Source organism: Ochotona curzoniae, unplaced genomic scaffold, assembly GCF_017591425.1.
Source record: "Ochotona curzoniae isolate NIBS_2020 unplaced genomic scaffold, NIBS_Ocur_1.0 scaffold_4505, whole genome shotgun sequence".
NCBI classification, from domain to species: Eukaryota; Metazoa; Chordata; class Mammalia; order Lagomorpha; family Ochotonidae; genus Ochotona; species Ochotona curzoniae.
Window position 1 is genome coordinate 22,487,248 of NW_024467118.1, and position 19,000 is coordinate 22,506,247.

At 47.8% G+C, this 19,000-nt stretch overlaps 1 protein-coding gene across 2 annotated transcripts in view; it reads left to right on the plus strand.

Moving 5' to 3' along the window:
* Nucleotides 1–19,000, plus strand: part of TBC1D1 (TBC1 domain family member 1) — a 186,998-nt gene that overhangs the window by 88,094 nt on the left and 79,904 nt on the right. The window contains exons 3-5 of one of the 2 annotated variants that reach the window (XM_040966043.1): nucleotides 13,321–13,551; nucleotides 13,615–13,821; nucleotides 16,958–17,047. In XM_040966043.1, coding sequence (XP_040821977.1) covers nucleotides 13,321–13,551; nucleotides 13,615–13,821; nucleotides 16,958–17,047 — 528 coding nt within the window. Of the gene's footprint in view, nucleotides 1–13,320; nucleotides 13,822–16,957; nucleotides 17,048–19,000 lie in introns of both variants that reach the window. The other variant, XM_040966044.1, reaches the window with a different exon arrangement.

Sequence of the window (19,000 nt, forward strand, 5' to 3'; positions counted from 1 at the left end):
GGTGCTGTGTGCTATGCCACAGTGCCAGTCCCTACTTAGATTGTCTCTCAGAGGCACCAATAGAAGGAGATCCCATCCATTCATTTACTTCTCAGTTGCCTGTGACAGCTGGGGCTTAGCCAGGTCTTTCTGCAGAAGCGCCAGGGACCCAGTGACCTCAGCCATCCATCACCTGCTATCTTCCAGGATGTGTATTAGCAGCAAAGTGGAGTTTGGAGTGAAGGTGGGCACTCTTGGTATGGGATGTGGGTATCTAAAGCAGCAACTTACCCATTATACTAGGCTCCGCCCCGATTCTGATATTCCTGACGGAATTCTTCCTGGCTATCGACTTCCTCCCTCCGTCCTTCCCTCTTTCCCCCTTCCCTCTCTCCCCCTCCTTTCCTCTCTCTTCTCTCTTCCTCCTTTCCTCCCTCTCTTCCTGCCTTCCTCCCTTCTTCCTCCCTACACCCTTTAGGACTACAGATTCGATTGGCAAAGACGGTTGCCCTGTCTCCTGGCTGTCCCCTTCCCCACATGCAAACCTTAGTTCCTACTCCACTCACCATTCATGTTTTTGCTGACACCATTGGCCCATCTGGTCGTTCCTTTAAAGTCTCCTAAACCCACAGTGAAACTTCCTGTGTGACCTCATCAGGAAGAGGACTGAGAGGTCATGACCCCTCCCTTGCCATAAGGGTGGTGTTGCTCCCTGTACCCCGGCCAGTCTGTTCCTTTGTATTCTGGTATCCAGGCCATTCTGGGCTTACAGTCAGCTGCAATCCTTAAATCCTTCTCACATGAACTTTTGGCAAGCAGAGTCTACCCTGTGGGTACTTAGCAGATGGTGGTTTGTTTCTGTTTTACTTAGCTACAGCTTCTCTATAATATTTTATGTATATCACCGTGTTTCTGATATAGGAACTTTCATATTCTCCTGTTGGCCAATTTATTTTTAGAGACTATGCTAGAATGTTAGAACCATGTGTGGTTAGAATGCTGCCATCCATACCCTTCCCCATGGCCATGGGACTACAACCCAGGGATGTGTCCTGAGAGAGGAACCCGATGTTCTTACAGGCCAGGAGCCTGGGCAGATGGGCAGAAAGAGAAATGAGAGTGGACGGTGAGGCCCTGGCTTGGAGTCGAGCCTTGGATGTCTTCATTTTTGGGCAGCACTGTGCCATTTGGTTTCCAGGTTATGTTTCTTTGACGAATCCCTTCATCCGTAAAAGCAGAAAGTATTTGCCCCTGAGTTCTGCTTGTCACACATCATGCATTGGAATAATATCCAAGGCTTTTAGACATTGATTCATGATGTCTAACATCCATAACTCTCGAGAGCTGAACAACAGATAGTATTGCTGCTGTTTTACCTGGTTTTCCATACAGTGTGCTATAAAATGAATTAAATACATCATTTTTTTCCCCAGTTCTCATTTGAAAAGCAGAGAGAGAGAGAGAGAGAGAGAGAGAGAGAGAGATGAGAGATTGAAATCTCCCATCTCTAGGTTCCTTCCACAAAGGCTTCTAACAACCAGGCTGGGGCAGGCCAGGAGCTAGGAATTCAATAAAGGTCTGCCTGGTGAGTGACGGACTCAGATGCTAGGGCTGTCCCCTGCTGCTGGCCGGAATGCACAGTATCAAGAAGCTGGAATTGGAGTGGAGCTCCGGATGTCCCGGGGACATTTTAACTCTGTGCCAAGTGCTGGCCCCTTAGACCTGTTTAGCATGTTTTATTGGCCAGAGTTTTGGTTTTTCCATTGATCAGATTAACAAAATACAGTAACCACTCAGTGAGTACAGTTTATTTTAAGAAAAAGATTGAACTGATAATGAGAGAAAAACTCATTTCTACTATACTGCTTAGTAAAGTTGAGAATTTCAAACATGAGTAATCTATTTCATTCAAAAAATTTAGTTGATACTGTACAAGCTGGCATGGTATATTAAAGAGTATGTTTATAAGATGTGTCCATTCCTATAGCTGAGTCTCACCCTCATGCATTAGTAAGTTTCAGTAAATAGCATTGGTTTGGAAATTGCCAGTCTCCTCACAGATGCTGGTAGCAGGGCTGTGAGTGGGCCAGAGGGTGTGTTTCTACAAGTTACATGCTACGCAAAGGCACCCCACCAGTGGCATAAGTGGGGCCAGCACTGTAGCCCATGCTTGGCTTACTGATGTCTGCACCCCTTGTTTTATGTCAACCGGAGCCGTGAATACTTGAAGTAGCCCTATGCCGTAAATCAAATTTGTTTCTAAAGCAAAGAATGTTGGTATTGTCATGATTTCGTACTCCATCCACAAATGTGGTAATGTGAATTACGTTCATTTCACTGTAATTTGTAAGAAGGAGCAAAAATGTTCACCTGATTAACAGGCTGATGGTTTATCCAAGTTGTGTTTGAAGAGGCAGCTTTGTAGTTGTAGCACAGGTCAGTTCCGAGTGGTAGTACAATTTCCATTTAAGCTTCAAATTTTCTCCTGAAATAAATTCCTGTGCATGTAGAGATTATCTTTTGAAAATTGCTTTTAGCATATCCAAAGCTTTTGATTTCTCTTACGTGTAGTTTTTGTGTTGTATTTTTGCCACTTTAAAAAACCTGGTATATTATGTAGTGAAGCACTTGAAGCGTTCAAAAATGGGTGCCGTTTGCTTGTGCACAGAAATAATTTGTCATCATACATTGAAAAGTGAGAATTTGGGGGCCTGGCATGGTGGGCAAGGGGCTAAAGTCCTCACCTTTACCACACCAGGATCCCATGCAGGCGCCAGTTCTAATCCCGCAGCCCCGCTTCCCATCCAGCTCCCTGCCTGTGGCCTGGGAAAGCAGTTGAGGACAGGCCAAAGCCTTGGGACCCTGCACCTGATGTGGGAGACCTGGAGGAAGTTCCTGGCTCCTGGCTTCGGATCGGTGCAGCACCAGCCATTGCAGTCACTTGGGGAGTGAATCATTGGACAGATGATCTTCCTCTCTGTCTCTCCTTCTCTTTATATACATCTGACTTTGCAATAAAAATAAATAAATCTTTTTGAAAAAGTGAATTTTTTTGATCCCTCCAAATAATCGTGCTCCTGAAAGATTCCACCTAATGTCAATAGACAGTAACTGCAAAAAGACTAACATTTAAGACAAATGTACTGTAAGGATTTTTTAAAGTTATACATTATATTTAGTTAAATTATATTTGAAGGGCAGAATTACAGAAAGAGATTAAGATGGAGAGTGAGAGAGGTCTTCCATCTACTGCTTCATTCCCCAAGTGGCAGCCACAGCCAGGATCTGGCCTGGCTGAAGCCAGCAGCCGTCAGCTTCTCCCATGAGCTACCTTCCACTGCTTTCCCAGGTGTATTAACAGGGAGCTGGACTGGAACCAGCACCCACAGGGGATGCTGACACTGAAGGCAGTGGCTTAACTTGCTGTATCACAATGCTGCCCCCCAAATGTTTTTAAGTAGTGCCGGAGTCCAGCTCCAGCCGAGTTCGGAGCTCGGGAAGGGTGCGTGGAGTCGGCGATAAAGAAAGACACAGACACAGACACTTGGTGCATTCTCACAACAGCTCAGGAAAAAGCTGTCCTTTTTATTTACTCAAAACCCTTCTCAAGCTTCTGCACAAGCAACTATTCTATTTTTTTTTCTTTTCAAAATTAAGGGGGTATGTACAGACATTTAGTCACTCCGTCTGCACTTCAAGGCTAAGCAGGTGCTCCTAAAGATAATTTTGCAAAATACTGTATTCATATTCTTCAAAGCAAGCTATTGTTTATTCTACAACAGTAGCCATGGAGCAACAGCCAGGACTCCAAGGCCAAGGCACATGCGATTATCTGCTAATCAGTAGTACTTTCCCACCACATTTCTACTTCTACAATTTACCCATCATTTAATGGGAAAATAGGTTACAAGGGAAAAAACCTAAAATCTAAAACAGAAACTTCAAATGTTAAATCTCCCTACAACTATAGACTCCTACAACCCCAGAAAAAACAATAAGACAATAATCAAAAGCATTTTTCTTTAATAAAAGCATCCTTAATTCCTCTAGCTAAAAGTTGTAAAAGCAGCTAAAACAGTTACATTTTCTATGTTCCAAAAAAATTGCAAAGACAGGCTAGCCTTTGAGATAACAATAACTATATCTATTGCCATAGCAGTTTCAGCTCTCACTCCCATCACTTGCATTAATATTTAGGATATTTTCAAGCCCCTTCCCAGAAGGTGTGCTATATGTCTGGGCCCGATTTCAGGGCAATGGGTAGGTACACAATAAGGTGTCCAGAAATGGCATGGGTTTAATTGTGCTCCTGTGTGTAAATTGTCAAAGGCCCACTCACCAAGACATTATCAGTGACATTAACTCTCAAGCTCACGTCAGTTGCAAAAACCTGCAAAAACTGTCTCACAGGGGCAAACAACAATGCCTCAATAGAATATAGAATTCTTAGTGGGGTGCTTGAGTGTCCATGCAGCCAGGGGGTAAAACAGCATCAAGGTGGTCGGAGAGACTTCTGCCGGGCCTTGCCTAACAGCTGGAAACTCCCCTGGGCCGCACAGGGGAGCTGTTCTCATCACACCCTCGTGTCATCCACACCCACTGCGCGGACCCCAGCAAAGTACATATCTTTTTAAAGATTTATTATTATTTTTTAACTTAGAAAGTCAGAATTAGAGAATGAGTGCTCTTTCATCTTTAGTTCACTCCCCACATGGCTTCAACAGCTAGAGCTAGGTTGGTCCAAAGCTGGGAGCCAGGGAGGGGAAGCAGAGCCAGGGCAAGGTACTTCTTCTGTGTCCTTTATTTTCTTCTCTCCTTTTTCCTTCTTTATCCCCTCTTCCTGTTTTCTCTCCCTCTCCCCCTTTTCTCTCCCTCCTTCTCCTCCCCACCTCCTTCCCTCTCTTTCTCCCTCTCTTTCCCTTTTATTCTGTTCGTCATTCATTTTATTTAAAAGATTTATTTGAAAGGCAGAGTTAGAGAGGAGTGGGAATGGAGGGGAGGAGGAGGAGAGAGAGGTCCTCCATCTGGTGCTTTACCCTTTAACTGGCCACCGCAGCCAGGGCAGGGCAAGGCTGAAGCCAGGAGCCAGGAGCTTCCTCCAGGTCTCCCTCAGGGGTACAGGACCAAAAGCACTTGAACCACCATCTGCTGGCACAGTAGTAGGGAACTGGGTGGAAGTGGAGCAGCCAATACTCAATCTGGTGCCCACTGGGGATGCCAGCTTCTCAGACAGCTGCATACCACATTGTGCCACAGCGCCAGCCCCTTGCTGCCTATTCGGCTCAGGAGTAACTGTACCAGGAATGTAGACACCTGTGCTGGTGTTCCTTTGGGCTGGATGCCCCTGGACCTTGAGGGAAGGAGTGTATGCATTACAGATTGGAGATATGGCATATAGTTGATGTGCCTCTTAGTGAGAGGGATAAAGAGGAGAAGGGGTGCCTGGTGTGGTAGCCTAGTGGCGAAAGTCCTTGCCTTTCATGCGCTGGGATCGCGTATGGGTGCCATTTCTAATCCTGGCTGCTCCACCTCCTATCCATTTCCCTGCTTGTGGCCTGGGAAAGCAGTAGAGGATGGCCCAATGCCTTGAGACCCTCCCACCCATGTGGGATATCTGGAGGAGGCTCCAGGCTCCTGGCTTTGGATTGACTCAGTTCTGGCCTTTTTAGTCACTTGGGAAGTGAACCAGTGGATGGAAGATCTTTCTCTGTCTCTTCTCTTCTCTGTATATCTGACTTTCCAGCATAAATATACATGCATACATACATACGTAATACCTAAGTAAATTTTAAAAAATGTTAGATTTACCTTTCCCAGTAGGTCCCACAGTTCTAGTGAACTCATCCCAGTCATTGTGGTATAAATACTGGGAATGAGGCTGCAGGATGCTTGCCTGGGAGTGATGGGGAGCAGGGAAGGGGCTGGTCATGGGAGTGTTGGGTGCTGCACATTAAGCTGAGAATTGGTGTCATGGTTTGATTGTAAGGAGTAGACTGCCTTGGGTGTTGAGTGCATCTAACCATGCCTTCCCTCCCTGCTGTTTGTGTCTGGGGTGCGTGTGTGATTCCCCAGCTTATGCTTGAGTCACTGGGGTTGTAATTGCAGCCTCCTTAGGGGCATCCACTTTCCATGTTGGTGACTTGAGCCCCACAACCTGCACAGGGGTGCTTTTCTTCAGTCCCTTCATGGGAGGCAAACATTAATTAGGACTAAAAAGTAAAGGTCTTGGCTTTGGTGGTCTGGTTAAGCCCCGCAAAATTGCTGTGTGTCCATTCATATGGATAGCGTTTACCATTTGTAGGCAAGCGGAGGATGGGGGTTAACTCCAGGGAGAAGGCAAGGCCTCGTGATTTGTGACTGAGGAATGACACTGGACCACCTCCAGGCCTGGAGTGAGAGGAGCAGAATCAGCCCTGAGGGGTTGTGATGTCGGGCAGTGCAGGTGATTTGTGAATCACCTGTGTGTTCTGCTCCAGGTTCTCTGCCCATGGTAAATGCATGGGGTTACACCTTTTCTCATCTCTCATAACAGGTGCCAAGAGAGAAAGGGAATACTGTGCAAATGAGCCACTTGAGCACAATTTTTGTTGTAACCTAAAATTTGATTACGTCTTCTTTTCATAGGGAAAACATAAAATCTTTTTTTTTTTTTTTGCCTCTGGATGACTGATTTTATTTTACAAAAGGCAGAGTTTGATAAATGTTAAAAGTCAGCCTGTCCACTCTAAGTTAATTTGAAATGCATGCCACTAGGGAGAGGTTCTGATGGAGGAGCTTGGGCAACTCTCTGTTGGGACACAGTCCCCGCAGGTGACCGCAAGAACCATGATAGGGAGCAACCCAGACCAGGCCAGAGAAAGATACCCTCCGGCATACATATGGCATAGGTCGTGGGCAGACCAGGCTGAACCCGTTCACATCACCCACTGGTGAATCTGAGCACCAGAATAGAGAGTGTAGGTCGGGCCAGGTTCGGTTGCGACACAAATCAGTGCACATTATGAAATGCCAAGGTAAGGTGAGCCGTACCAGATGTGGCCCAGTGCCCAACCAGCACACGTGAGAATCAGGGAGGGAGGGGGCACGTGGGCTCCCCTGCTGGACAGCCACTCCCATTGGAGAGCATGAGCTGGGATGGGGGCAGACCAGACCAGGCAGGCTATAACACCTGTGGGTCTCATGTGAGCTAGATCAGGGAAAAGCCAGGTTGGGTTGACTGTTCCTACTGGTGCTAGCAAAAATTAAAGTGGGTGAGGGTTGGTTGGGCTTTGCCGTAGCATCAGCTGGCAGAAGCTGGCACTGGGGACTAAATCTGTCAAGTTAAACTGCAGAACTACCTGGAGAGTGCAGGATCTGGGAGTGGGAGTGGCTTAGAAGGGAAATAGTGGGCATCTCCCTCTTGGGTTACCACTCCCTCTGGAGAGCATGAAAACCAGGACTGGGGCAGGGGTGGCTAGACAAAAAAGGCACCTGCCAGTATGTGTGTGGGTTGGATAGTAGGGCTGGTTGGGTTGCACTAGGCATCAATGCCCATTGACGTGTGCAAGAGCTAAATGGGGTGTGGGACAGATGGACAAGCCTGCAGTACATAGTGGCAAGCATGGGAATCAGGGTAGGGGGCAGGCTTGGTGGGGGTTATAGGGAGTTGCCCCAACTAGGCTTCAGCTCCCACTGGTTTGCCTGAGGGCTGAGTATAAAGTGGGCAGGATTCGGCTGGACTGTAACACCCATCGGTTCATGTGGAAGACAGGGCTGGAAACAGAACTGACCCAGCAGTTGCAACCACCAGCATGTGCATAAGTTGATTTGGGGGGACAGACTGTGCCAGACCCTCTACTGGCATTCACACACAAGAATCAGGTCTGGGATCACCTCAGAAGAAATTTCTTTGGAGATTCCTCCGACTGAACTGCTGACCTCAGAAACCCAACCATGAAGAGATTATGTCAGCTAATGGATTCTGAATAGGTTTCATCGCGAATGGAACGGTGAAATTGGCAGCAATTCAGACCTGTTGAACTATCAAAACTGCAGGAGCAGGACCCTTGGAGCATGTCTCACATCGGGGACCTGGGATGGGTGGGAGGTTGGGTGGGGCTTCTCCCTTTGTTTCTCTCCTGACTCCCTAATCAACTAAGTATGATTATAAAAAAAATTTTTTTTAAAAATGCATGCCACATTGGGATGTTGCATTTCTGCTCTCTCTGAGCCTCCTTAATACTTTTCCTCTTGTTGCACTGGGCTTCCACCTTCCTGGGTCATTTGCATAATACATGCATATTTCTTTTGTTTAGACAGATCCAGTATTTTTGCCTTCCAAGCTTGTTTGTCTCAGCTGTGAGTGTGGTGGGGGCTGTGCCAAGTGGCCGCTTTTGCTCTGTCCAGCTTTGGCCAGGGGCCTCAGTGTCCCAAGTGATCCGGGAGGGATAGTGTTGTGCATGGCACATGGAGGACAGGTTCCCGTGATGCCTGCCTTACTTCCAGATGTTACACAGGCATATGATAAATCCAGGCTTCTGGACCAGCATGCCCTTGAGAGTTGTGCAGAGACAACTGAAAACTGGGCTAGGATGGGGGCCATCTTCCCTATGGGATGCCCCTGAGTTTAGATGGGTAAGGATGTTTTAATATATTACATAGCAGGAAACATAGCGAGAGTTTTAAAGACAGCAGGCTCCTCTAGCCTGGGGTGACACTTGTTTGACTTGTCAGCCGGGAAGCCAGAGCATAGCTGTGGAGTGAAGCAACTCGCCCTGCACACATTGCCAAGGGAGTTCTCCTAAATCCCTCTGGATAAATTGTACTTGCAGTGTGCTTAATCCTTTAAAGCCCCCAAATCCTCACAAAGAAAGCTAACCCACATGTTTCAGGACTTTGGGTAGAGAAGTGAATATTTCTGATTTCTAGGAGTATCGTTCTCTTGCTCCTTCTCGCCTTGACGTTGGCCCGGGGACATCCGCCTGGACCGCGTGGTGCTGGTAGGTGAGTCCAAAGGAGTTCCTTCTGTTTGTGAACAAACTGCGGATCTACTTTCAAAGCTGAGCTTCAGCGTGAACTCAAAGAGGCTGACAGACGAGGAAGTCAGTCAGCTTTTTAACTTACCTAAACAAGGCCCACTTCCTTATTAATTATTGGTGATTGATCTTAAGGACCTAGCACTCTTGTTTTGAGTTGCAACATAAAAGGAATTAAACCGAACTCTAAACCCTTGTTGACTTCATTCCAGTAAAATGGCTTTTAGATTCTTGTCTCGGCAGTGATTTGCTTTATCAGCTTATCTGCAAACAGAAATGACGCAGATGTTGGTGCTTGGACCAAACTAAAAAAAGGACTCTGGTTACAAGGACCCAGATAGTATCAGCGGGAATGAACTCCAGGGCTCTCTGTGCGAGGGTCTGCTGAAAAGGGGCCGTATATTTGCAATAAATATTACAGTTTGACATTTGACTTCTTGTAGATTGAAGTTTTTGCTAAAGACATTTTCAGACATTTGTATTTGGGGTGAGGTCTTAGTGTTAGCAGCCCACCTTTGTCTTTTAGTTTTTATGTATTTTCGTTGTATTTGAAAGGCAAGTAGAACGGGACAGGAGAGATGGAGAGAGACCTTCCCACGTGCTAGTTAGTTCACTTTATTCTCTGAAGCCAGAACTCAGTGTGCGGCTGTCCTGTGGGGGTACAGGAGCAGCTGTCACCTGCTGCCTTCCAGGTGTGCATTAGCAGGAAATTGGACTGGAAGTGGAGTAGCAGGCACTGGAACCAGACCCTCCAAAATGGACTCAGGCATCCCAGTGGTGTCTTACCGAGCTCTCCCTTCACTTGCTTACAGGTACCCTTGTGAGCTGCCAACTCCAGGCAACCTGTCTTAGCCCTAAAGTTGTCCTCAGTCACTCGCCCTCTATTTCTTGACGATGCACTGCCCCCTGCCTTGGCGTCTCTGCCCTCCTGCTTCTCTGCTCGTCTGCCTGGGCTGCCCCAGAGGCTGTCCATGGCTTCCTTGGATGACAGAGGCCCGCATGTGTTCACTGTTCCTGAGCCTGCAGTTGCCTGCCTAGTCTTAAGAGCCTTTGAAGTCCCCAGCTGGCCGTCCTGCCTTGGACCCCAGCACATGGGGCCAGCAGCCCACAGGTGTCTTGTCACTTGCAGGTGCTCCCGGCCTTTCTCTACTGCTGTAGAAGAACTCTTCCCCCGATGCCCGTGCCTCCTCCTCTGTGTCCTGAGTTCCTGTCTCCAGCCCTGTGGGATGTTGTCTCGAGAATCTTGAATTCAGCCCATCTCTCCATCCTGTGGGCTTGGTTCTGAGCTCAGGTTCCCAGCACACCCTCCCCGGGCTGGGCTGCGATTCTCTCCTGGATCCCTGGCTCTGGCGCCGAGAAATACCTAGAAATAAATGAAGGAAATGCAAGAACAGAGATCAAGGATTTCATCCCAAGTGGCCGTTATGTCATTGTTTCTTGAAAAACGGTGACTCAGGTCTGTTCTGGTAAAGGGAACAATCTATAGACACACCCACCTGTAGAGCTCATTTTGAAATTTAGTCTCTTGCTGTTCTGGAATAATGTGATATTTAAATGATGCTAGTTTTTTTTTAAAGATTATTATTATTTGAAAGTAGAGTTAGAGCAAGAGCTAGAGAGAAAGCGTACACTTCCATTTGCTAATTCCCTCCCCAAATGGTCACAATGGCTAGAGGCTGAGCCAGTCCAAAGCCGGAAACCTGGAGCTTCTGGGTCTCCCACATAGGTGCTTTGCTAGGCTGTAAGTAGGGAGCTGGATCAGAAGTGGAGCAACCAGGACTCGAACTGGTGCCCATATGGGATGCTGGCACCACAGGCTGAAGATTAATGTGTTATGCTAGGGTACTGCTCCCCTCCCCCCAGGGACATTTGATTTTTAATTATTCACAATTTGTCATTGAGACTATATTTGGTAAGGTGCCATTTGTCATGGCATGTTTTGAAATTACATTATTTGATCAGGACTTGAGTGTTTTCTAAGTCTCCATTTATCATCCCCTCTTTATACCTGCATTATACTTGCAGCCTCTTTGTGCTCCCATAGGGCAGGATGCTCCTAGCACTTAGCTGTTTCTGAATGGCCAGAGCAGGGGTGCAGCTTTGTCCTGCAACTGAAGCATGTCTTCTGAGAGTCTGGTTAAAGCGTAGGGGAGCTGATGGCTGGGAAGGCCATGTTGCTTCAGCCCCAAGCCAGGTGTGACGTGCTGCTTGCCTTCCGGCCTGTGAAGCGAGGGAACAACCCGGTGCTCTGTTGGGTGCCTTGCTTGTGTGCCTACTGTTTTCCGCTGAGCCTTAAAAAAGGACAGAACGGGCCCGGCGCTGTGGCCTAGCGGCTAAAGTCCTTGCCTTGAATGCTCCAGTTTAATCCCGGCAGCTCCACTTCCCATCCAGCTCCCTGCTTGTGGACTGGGAAAGCAGTTGAGGATGGCCCAAAGCTTTAGGAAACCTGCATCCATGTGGGAGACCCAGAAGAGGTTCCTGGTTCCCAGTTGCGGTCACTTGGGGAGTGAATGGTTGGCTGGAAGATTTTACTCTGTTTCTCCTCCTCTCTGTACATCTGACTTTGTAATACAAAGTAAATGAATCTAAAAAAGGAAAAAAAAAAAGGACAGAACACAAATTGCTAGGGTCCGTAATTGGGATTGTTGGCATGCTCCTGATAATCTCACACAGTCAATTTACTTACATAAATGAGTTCTATGAGCTTGAAAAATGGCATTATTCTTTGTCACGCAGAAATGACTTTCACCTAGAAAATGTGATAGGTCCCCCCTTCCGCACGTCCCCCAGCAGCGTGCTGGCTGCCTATGCCAGGGCCCTTCAGTGAGTCCCAGGAAGTGTGGATCCCAGCGGAGTGGCCGGGCCTTGCTCGTCCTGCCCTGTCTGCCTGCACCGTGAGGCCTGTGGGCCTCCCTGGGAGGCGTAACTGGCAGCATCGGAGGGATATTTCAGCACACACCCGAGAACTGTGTGCTTAGCTCTTTATCATCTGCTGAAATCTCCGCTTCTTAGGGCTTAAGTCTTTTTTTTTTTTTTTAATTGTCCTGAAACATATTTTGCGTGTCTGTGTGGTAATCTCCCTGAAGCGACACATTATGGTATGTATGCAGGGAGAGTGTTGCGGCGTGCCTGATGTGAAGCCATGAGGCTCTTCAGGAATTATGCATGAGCTTTCTAAATCAACGAAAACCATCTCCCTCTCCTGCGTGCATTGAGCTTTGCCCTGTATTGGAAGGAATACTTTTCCCTTCTCTGTAATGTTGTTGAAAGGACATTGGAACCTTATGGGTATTGGGCTCCAGATTGAATTTTCGTTACACAGAAATTGAAAGAGAATTGGTTTACGTGTTAGGTCGTAACAGAAGCCGGGCCATTCCTTTTGAATTGTTTTCTCTGGCCACAAATCTTGAGCTGAGTGCAGAGGTTTTCTCATCCAGGCAGCCGCCCTGAGTTTGGGTCCCTGCAGTGTGGGTGCCTCTGTGCGTTTGAGGATGCGGGTGGAAGTTAGTGAGGAGAGGGTATAGCAGCAGGGACCACACCAGGTGAAGTGAGACCCTTTTGTATGCCTCTCAATGTGCCTTTACACTGAAAGCTGTCCGCTGGAGGAGCCCTTTTTTTTTTTTTTTCCGGTGATATGAAAGCAGAGTGATAAGAGACAGATAGAGGAAAGAGATACCCCGTCTGCTGATTCATTCTCCATAAGGCCCAAGCAGCCCAGGCTGGGCCAGGTTGAAGCCAGGAGCCAGGAACTTCAGCAGGGTCTCCCTCGGGGTGTCAGGGTCTCAGTCCTTCTTCACTGCCTTTCCAGGCACATTCGCAGGGAGCTGGGTTGAAAGCTGGGCAGCTGGTAACATGATCTGGTGTTCCTTCAGAGAACATCCCTGTTGGCAAGGAGTGAATTAAACCACCATTATCTTGCTGCAACACCAACCCCTGTGTGATTATTAGTAAATACAAGTATAGGACTATGTAATAGCTTCTTAAGCTGTCAGCACAAAAAACAAAGAGAAAATAAATGTTTCTGACCTTCATCCCACTCTCTGTGGAGGGAGACTGCTGTAAAATCTAGAATATAGCCGATGCTCTAGTGACCTTGCAGTGTGTAGACTTCTGTAGAAGGGACCTTTGGGTCTGCAGTGGGTCCAACCTAGGTTTAATTCCCAGGCTGCTGTGTGGACTTGGGCCAACCCCTCAGCTTGTCAGCACCAGCGTCTCTGCGTAGACGGGGGTGCTGGACACACGTGCCTCCCCGTGCCCTCCTTGCTGTAATGTGCAGTCCCCGTGCCCCATGTGCCCTCCTGAGTAACCCTGCTCCCTCTGTCTGCAGGTGCCTGAGATCATCAGCTCCATCCGCCAGGCCGGCAAGATCGCACGTCAGGAGGAGCTGCACTGCCCATCCGAGTTTGACGACACGTTCGCCAAGAAGTTCGAGGTGCTCTTCTGTGGTCGCGTGACGGTGGCCCACAAGAAGGCACCGCCGGCCCTCATCGACGAGTGCATTGAGAAGTTCAACCATGTCAGCTGCAGCAGGCGAGCGGCGGACACGGACGCTGCTGGGGTCCGGAAGCCCGAGCCCCTGGGTGCCGGGGGCGGACTTAGCCTGCCCGGGGCTGCGGCCGAGGAGCCGGGCCGCAGGCCCATGCGCAAGTCCTTCTCGCAGCCGGGCCTGCGCTCGCTGGCCTTCCGGAGGGAGTTCCAGGACGGAGGCCTTCGGAGCAGCAGTTTCTTCAGCTCCTTGGAGGAGAGAGACATTGAGAACCACCTCCTCAGCGGACACCATATTGTGCAGCCGACAGATATTGAGGAAAACAGAACTATGCTCTTCACGGTAAACGGCGGCAGTGGCGGCTCAGAGAAAGCCCGCTGGCGGGTGTATGCGGGGATCCGTGTGGTTTTGATCCAGAGCCAATCATTCTTAGCTTATCGTCCTTATCTGAGCCCTAAGCCTTTATAGCGACCCGTGGGAAGCTGGGCGACCCCCACTTCTCTCCTGGGTGCTTCTAACTTCCCAACCTGGGCAGAAGTGAGAGAAGTGGATAAATGAAACAATTGAAATATATATATACCAACAGAATGTTTTAGTTGGAGAATATTGTTTTGATGTTTTATTAATTTATGAAACAGCCTTTATAATGAAGAATTAGGTTTGTGGATAACCTTGTATTTGTAATTGGTGTTCAAAGTCAATAATGTCTTGGATGAATGAACTGCTTGCTTTTTTCTAGACAAAAAAAAAAATCACAAAACGTGTAAAACTGGTAAGTGAAGCTTGCCCCTTGTCAGGAGTTCTCCAGGTCTATAAGCTGAAGGGACTGGGCACCGACCCAGGAGGCAGTGAGCCTCTGACGGAGTGGGGGCCTTGGCGGCTCTGGCTCCTGGCAGAACGCCTGTGAGCTGGGTGCCCAGGCTGCTGCGGGCTGCAGGCTTCCCTGGGTGCCGGGGGTGGTGGGAGGTGAGCAGCTCCTAGGTGGGGATTTCCTCTGGGTTTCATTGTTGACTCTCTGAAACACAAAGAATACCACACTGTCAGTCAGATTTGCCCTTTCATCTGTGATCTGTCTTTTTTTTTTTTTTTAAGTCAAAACACCTCTCCTGGTGTCAGCAAGGAAGTTGCTGAGTGTAGATATTTTCAAGAACTTACTGCCTCGTGACTGCCCTGTACAAGGTCCCTTGCCACACACTAGAAATTGAAGCAGCGAACGGGCAGGGTCTCTGACCGCGAGAAGGGGGAGAGGCCACAGATTGCCAAAGTGGTCATCTCATTAGAGTTGGGGGGAGTGCTGCCGAGGAGGAGGTGAGGGTGCTGGGAAGGGCTTCTCTCGCCGGAGGCCTGGGGGCAGCCCAGACAGTGAGGCTGTGCTGGTTGAGGGAACAGCAGGTGAGAAGGCTCTGGGCAGGGGTGGGAGTTGAGCGTGTTACCTGGGCATCCCCTGGGGCCTTTGAACTTAGACCTGTTTCTCTGCAGTCAGCCTTCCCCCAGGTTAGCACAAGTCTTGCCTCCTTGCTGGAACCAGGACACTGCTGAGACACAGGACCAAGAACAACTTCCCCTCGCACTTCTTTGCTTAATTTTTCTCCATTGCACTCACTGACACCTAACATAATAATGAACAAGTGAAATATCTCCTGTTCCATATGCCCCTGGGAGATAGGCCTCATGACGACATGGGCTCTGTCCACTGCCGTCAGCAGCAGTGCTGGGAACACAGCCCTGGCACAGCTGGCTGTGCACCGAAATCAGAAAGGGAGGGTGGGAAAAGATGGAGCCGGGGAGGGGAGGGCATCATCAGGCATGACCTTGATGAGTCATGCTCACGGTTCTGCTTTTAGACTGAAAGCAGGGCATAGTCACTGCAAGGTTCCGAGTGGGTGAATGTGTCTGCAGAACCAGGACGTCTCTCCGCAAGGTAACAGGGTGCTCAGCACAGAGTGGTAGTCCCAGAGGAGGGTGGGGAGCAGGCGTAGGTTCGGCGACAAGTGGGCAGGTGCAACAGCCTCCGGAGTTCAGTCTGATGCGGTCTAGTGGTGGATTCCATGTGCGCATGTTCTCACAGACCCCACCTGACCCCAGGTTTCATTGGCTCATTACAACACAGCATGGCCAAATAAGCAGGCTTTGAAAGCTTGTCAACTGCGGGTTTTTGTTTTGTTTTGACAGGTTCTTTTTGAAAAATAAGTAAGAGGTAATTTTCATTATAGAGGTTAAAGACATTGCTCTCTAAAAGGGGGAAAAAAGTATCAAAATGGGGATTCAGTAATTATTTACAAATATAGGCCATACTGCTAAAGAGAGGCCCGCAGTCGAGTCAACCTTAGAAAAATCTTACATGTTAAGGATTAGTTAGCTTTCCCTTATACTTGACCACAACAGAAGGACAAGCATAAAGGGCTTGCTGGGTCTCAGCAAACAGAAGGACAAGTCAGAAATACAACAGGCAAAAACTGTTTTGAGTGTGGGGCTCAGCATTGTAGCCTAGTGGCTAAGTCCTTACCTTGCACATGCTGGGATCCCATGTGGGCACTGGTTCGTATCCTGGCTGCTCCACTTCCCACTAGCTTGTGGCCTGGGAAAGCAGTAGAAGATGGCTCAAGTCCTTGGGACCCTGCACGTACCTGGGAGACCCAGAAGAAGCTCCTGGCTTTGGATTGGCTCAGCTCCAGCCATTGCAGCCGCTTAGGGAGTGAACCAGCAGACGACAGATCTTACTCTGTCTTTCCTTAAAAAAACAAAAAAAAATATTGTGAGTGTGAAGCCCATGCCCCACATGGAGGGTACACTGGGAATATCGTTATCCTAGTTTCTTACACGCTTGTACATGTGCTTTTTATTCCAAAGGATTAAGGGGCATAAAGGACTCAGGGGGTAGGCCACTGTGACCAATAGACACAGCCCCAGGACATGACCGCCGCTGCCGTGGTGCTGAGAAGAAGGTCAAACACAGGTTCCCAGGAAGCTGCACCACGTTCCCACCAGGCAGCAGGGGGAAGTGGTGGTGGATGGGGTGGGTACCACATTCCACTACTATGGGTGTCTGCAGTGATGCTCTGAGACAGCAAGGCCTTGCAAACTTAGTCTAATGTGCTCCCTTTAAAAAGGCTGAGTGGGAGTTTGTAGCACAGGCGGATGCATACCCAATACAACAAATAGAGTATTTTGACAATAATTGAAAAAAGACTCAGAAGCTTAAACTTCCTGAAATGCTTTGCTGCCAGGGAGATGTGGGTTCTGAGGCTTCTTGACTCTGGTCTGTCTCAGGAAGGCAGGTCAGTGTGGCTCTCGGTGCGGACAGGCAGGGGGATGCCAGAGGCTCTGCTGCTTTACCTCAGTGGTGCTATCAGGCTCTCGTAGCAATTACCCCTTTCATCCTGTATCTTGGTGGCTCACGGAATGGGAAGCTTTGCAGGATTCACTGGAATCCCAGTTTCACATGGGCTAACTGCTTTTTTTTTGCTTGTCTTTTAAGATTGGCCAATCAGAAGTTTACCTCATCAGTCCAGACACCAAAAAAGTAGCATTGGAGAAGAACTTTAAGGAGATATCCTTTTGCTCTCAGGTAAATGGGGATGGGTTTTTTAAGATGTCACACATGTGTCCTTTTAAGTTCTTGATATGTGATCTTGCATTTTTCCCTCTTTTTGGTGTATTAAGGTACATTATAAACAGAATTTGGGCATTAAGAATTTTGATCTTAGGAACAATAGCATACTGGAGAGGCGGGAGTTTGGCTTAGCAGTATAACAGCCTGGTTAGAGGGGGGCTGGCACAGTGGGCTAGTTCTCTGCCTTGCAGCACCAGCATCCTGTATAGGCACTGGTTTCTGTTCTAGCTGCTCCACCTCCAATCCAGCTCCCTGCTTGTGGCCTGAGGAAGTGGTGGACAATGAACCAAGTCCTTGGGACCCTGCACCCACGTGGGCGACTTGGAAGAAGCTCCTGTTTCCCAGCTTTGGACCGGCCTAGCCATTGAGGCCATTGTGGAGTGAACCAGCAGAGAGCAGATCTTTCTCTCTGTTTCCCCTCTCTCAAAAACAAACCAAAAAAAATCTGCCTTTCAAATAAAAATAAATAAGTAAATAAATGACTGGTTAGAGAGGGAGAGGGAGGGACGGTCTCCTATGCATGTAAATCTGTATTGAGGAGAAAAGTAAATCCTTGTTAAAAAAAGAAGGCCTCTGGTGAGGACCCCCCACCATGAGCATCAGAACCTGGGTTGAATCCTTGTCTCCTGATTGCAGCTTCTGCCAGTGCTGACTTCGAGACGCCATAGTTACTGCTCAAGTAAATGGGTCCCTGCGACCCCCGTGGGAGAGCTGGATTCCGCATCTCCATTCCCACCGCCCGCGTGTCGTAGGCATGTGGAGTAAACCAACAGTTCATAGACTGATCTCTCCCTCCTTCTCTCTCTTTGCTTCTCAACTAAATTAAAAGAAAAAAACACATTAGAGAAAACCAATCTACTTTCGATTTTTGGAATTGTTGTTAGTATTGTTGCTTTGTCCGTTCTAGGGATAGCTGTATTATATATGTTTGTGCATACGATGAATACTTATTTCAACCTTGTAAAAATTTACAAATTTCCTTTCTATCAGTCTTCATTTTCTTCTCCCTTAAGATATAGGAGTGCTTATCTTTGCAGATATTTTACTAAAATCACAGTTTCCTGGAGATTTTGGAGCAATCTCTCAGTCATGACTAGCTATGCCAGTTGTAGTCAGGGCTGTCCTAACAAATAAGAGGGCTCTTACAATTACATGGTGCTGTGTTTCTTAGTTCTGATTTCTCATTTTCCTAATAAGAGTCACTGAAAAATACCAGTATTTGTTGATTTATAATATGATTTTTAATATATGTCCAAGAGGAAATCTTTTTTTCTTTTCTAAGCATGAAAACAAGTTCTTGGTCATAATCCAGCAGAGAGCCATTTCCAAAGATATTTTTTTACTAAGTCCTAGGTTCCTGGGTGGCAGCCTGTGGCGCAGGCCTCATCAACTGCTGGAGCCCCTTGATTTAGCTGCTAGGGCGTGTCAGTGACTGTTTTGTTACTAGGAACTGTTGGGCCTAAACCAAGAGTAGCCACAAAGTTCTGATCTTGACTTCTATTTATGTAATATTAATGTCAAAATTTATTTGCTAATGTGATAGTAATTTCCAAAAGAGGACAGTTTATACATTTCCACGCTTAGCTGAATTTCAAGCCAGCATCGCTGGTATCTGCAATCTGGTGCTTTCAGAAGATGTTACTGCATTAACATATACAGTTGATGTTGTATCTGCAGTGATGTTCTCTTAGTGATGCCTCAAAGCTTACATGTTAATATTCATATGTAACATTTTAGCAGAACAATGTCTTGACATTGATGAACATGCTGAGAAGGGGTTCTTCGGTAGTTTTTGATTGTAAAATGTGTGAGCACATGGCAGTTTCTTAGTGTTCTGGAAGTTGCAGTGGGCAAGCATTTCTGGCAGCAGCCTCCAGCTTCCTTCTCCCTCTCCCCTCCCTCTCACAG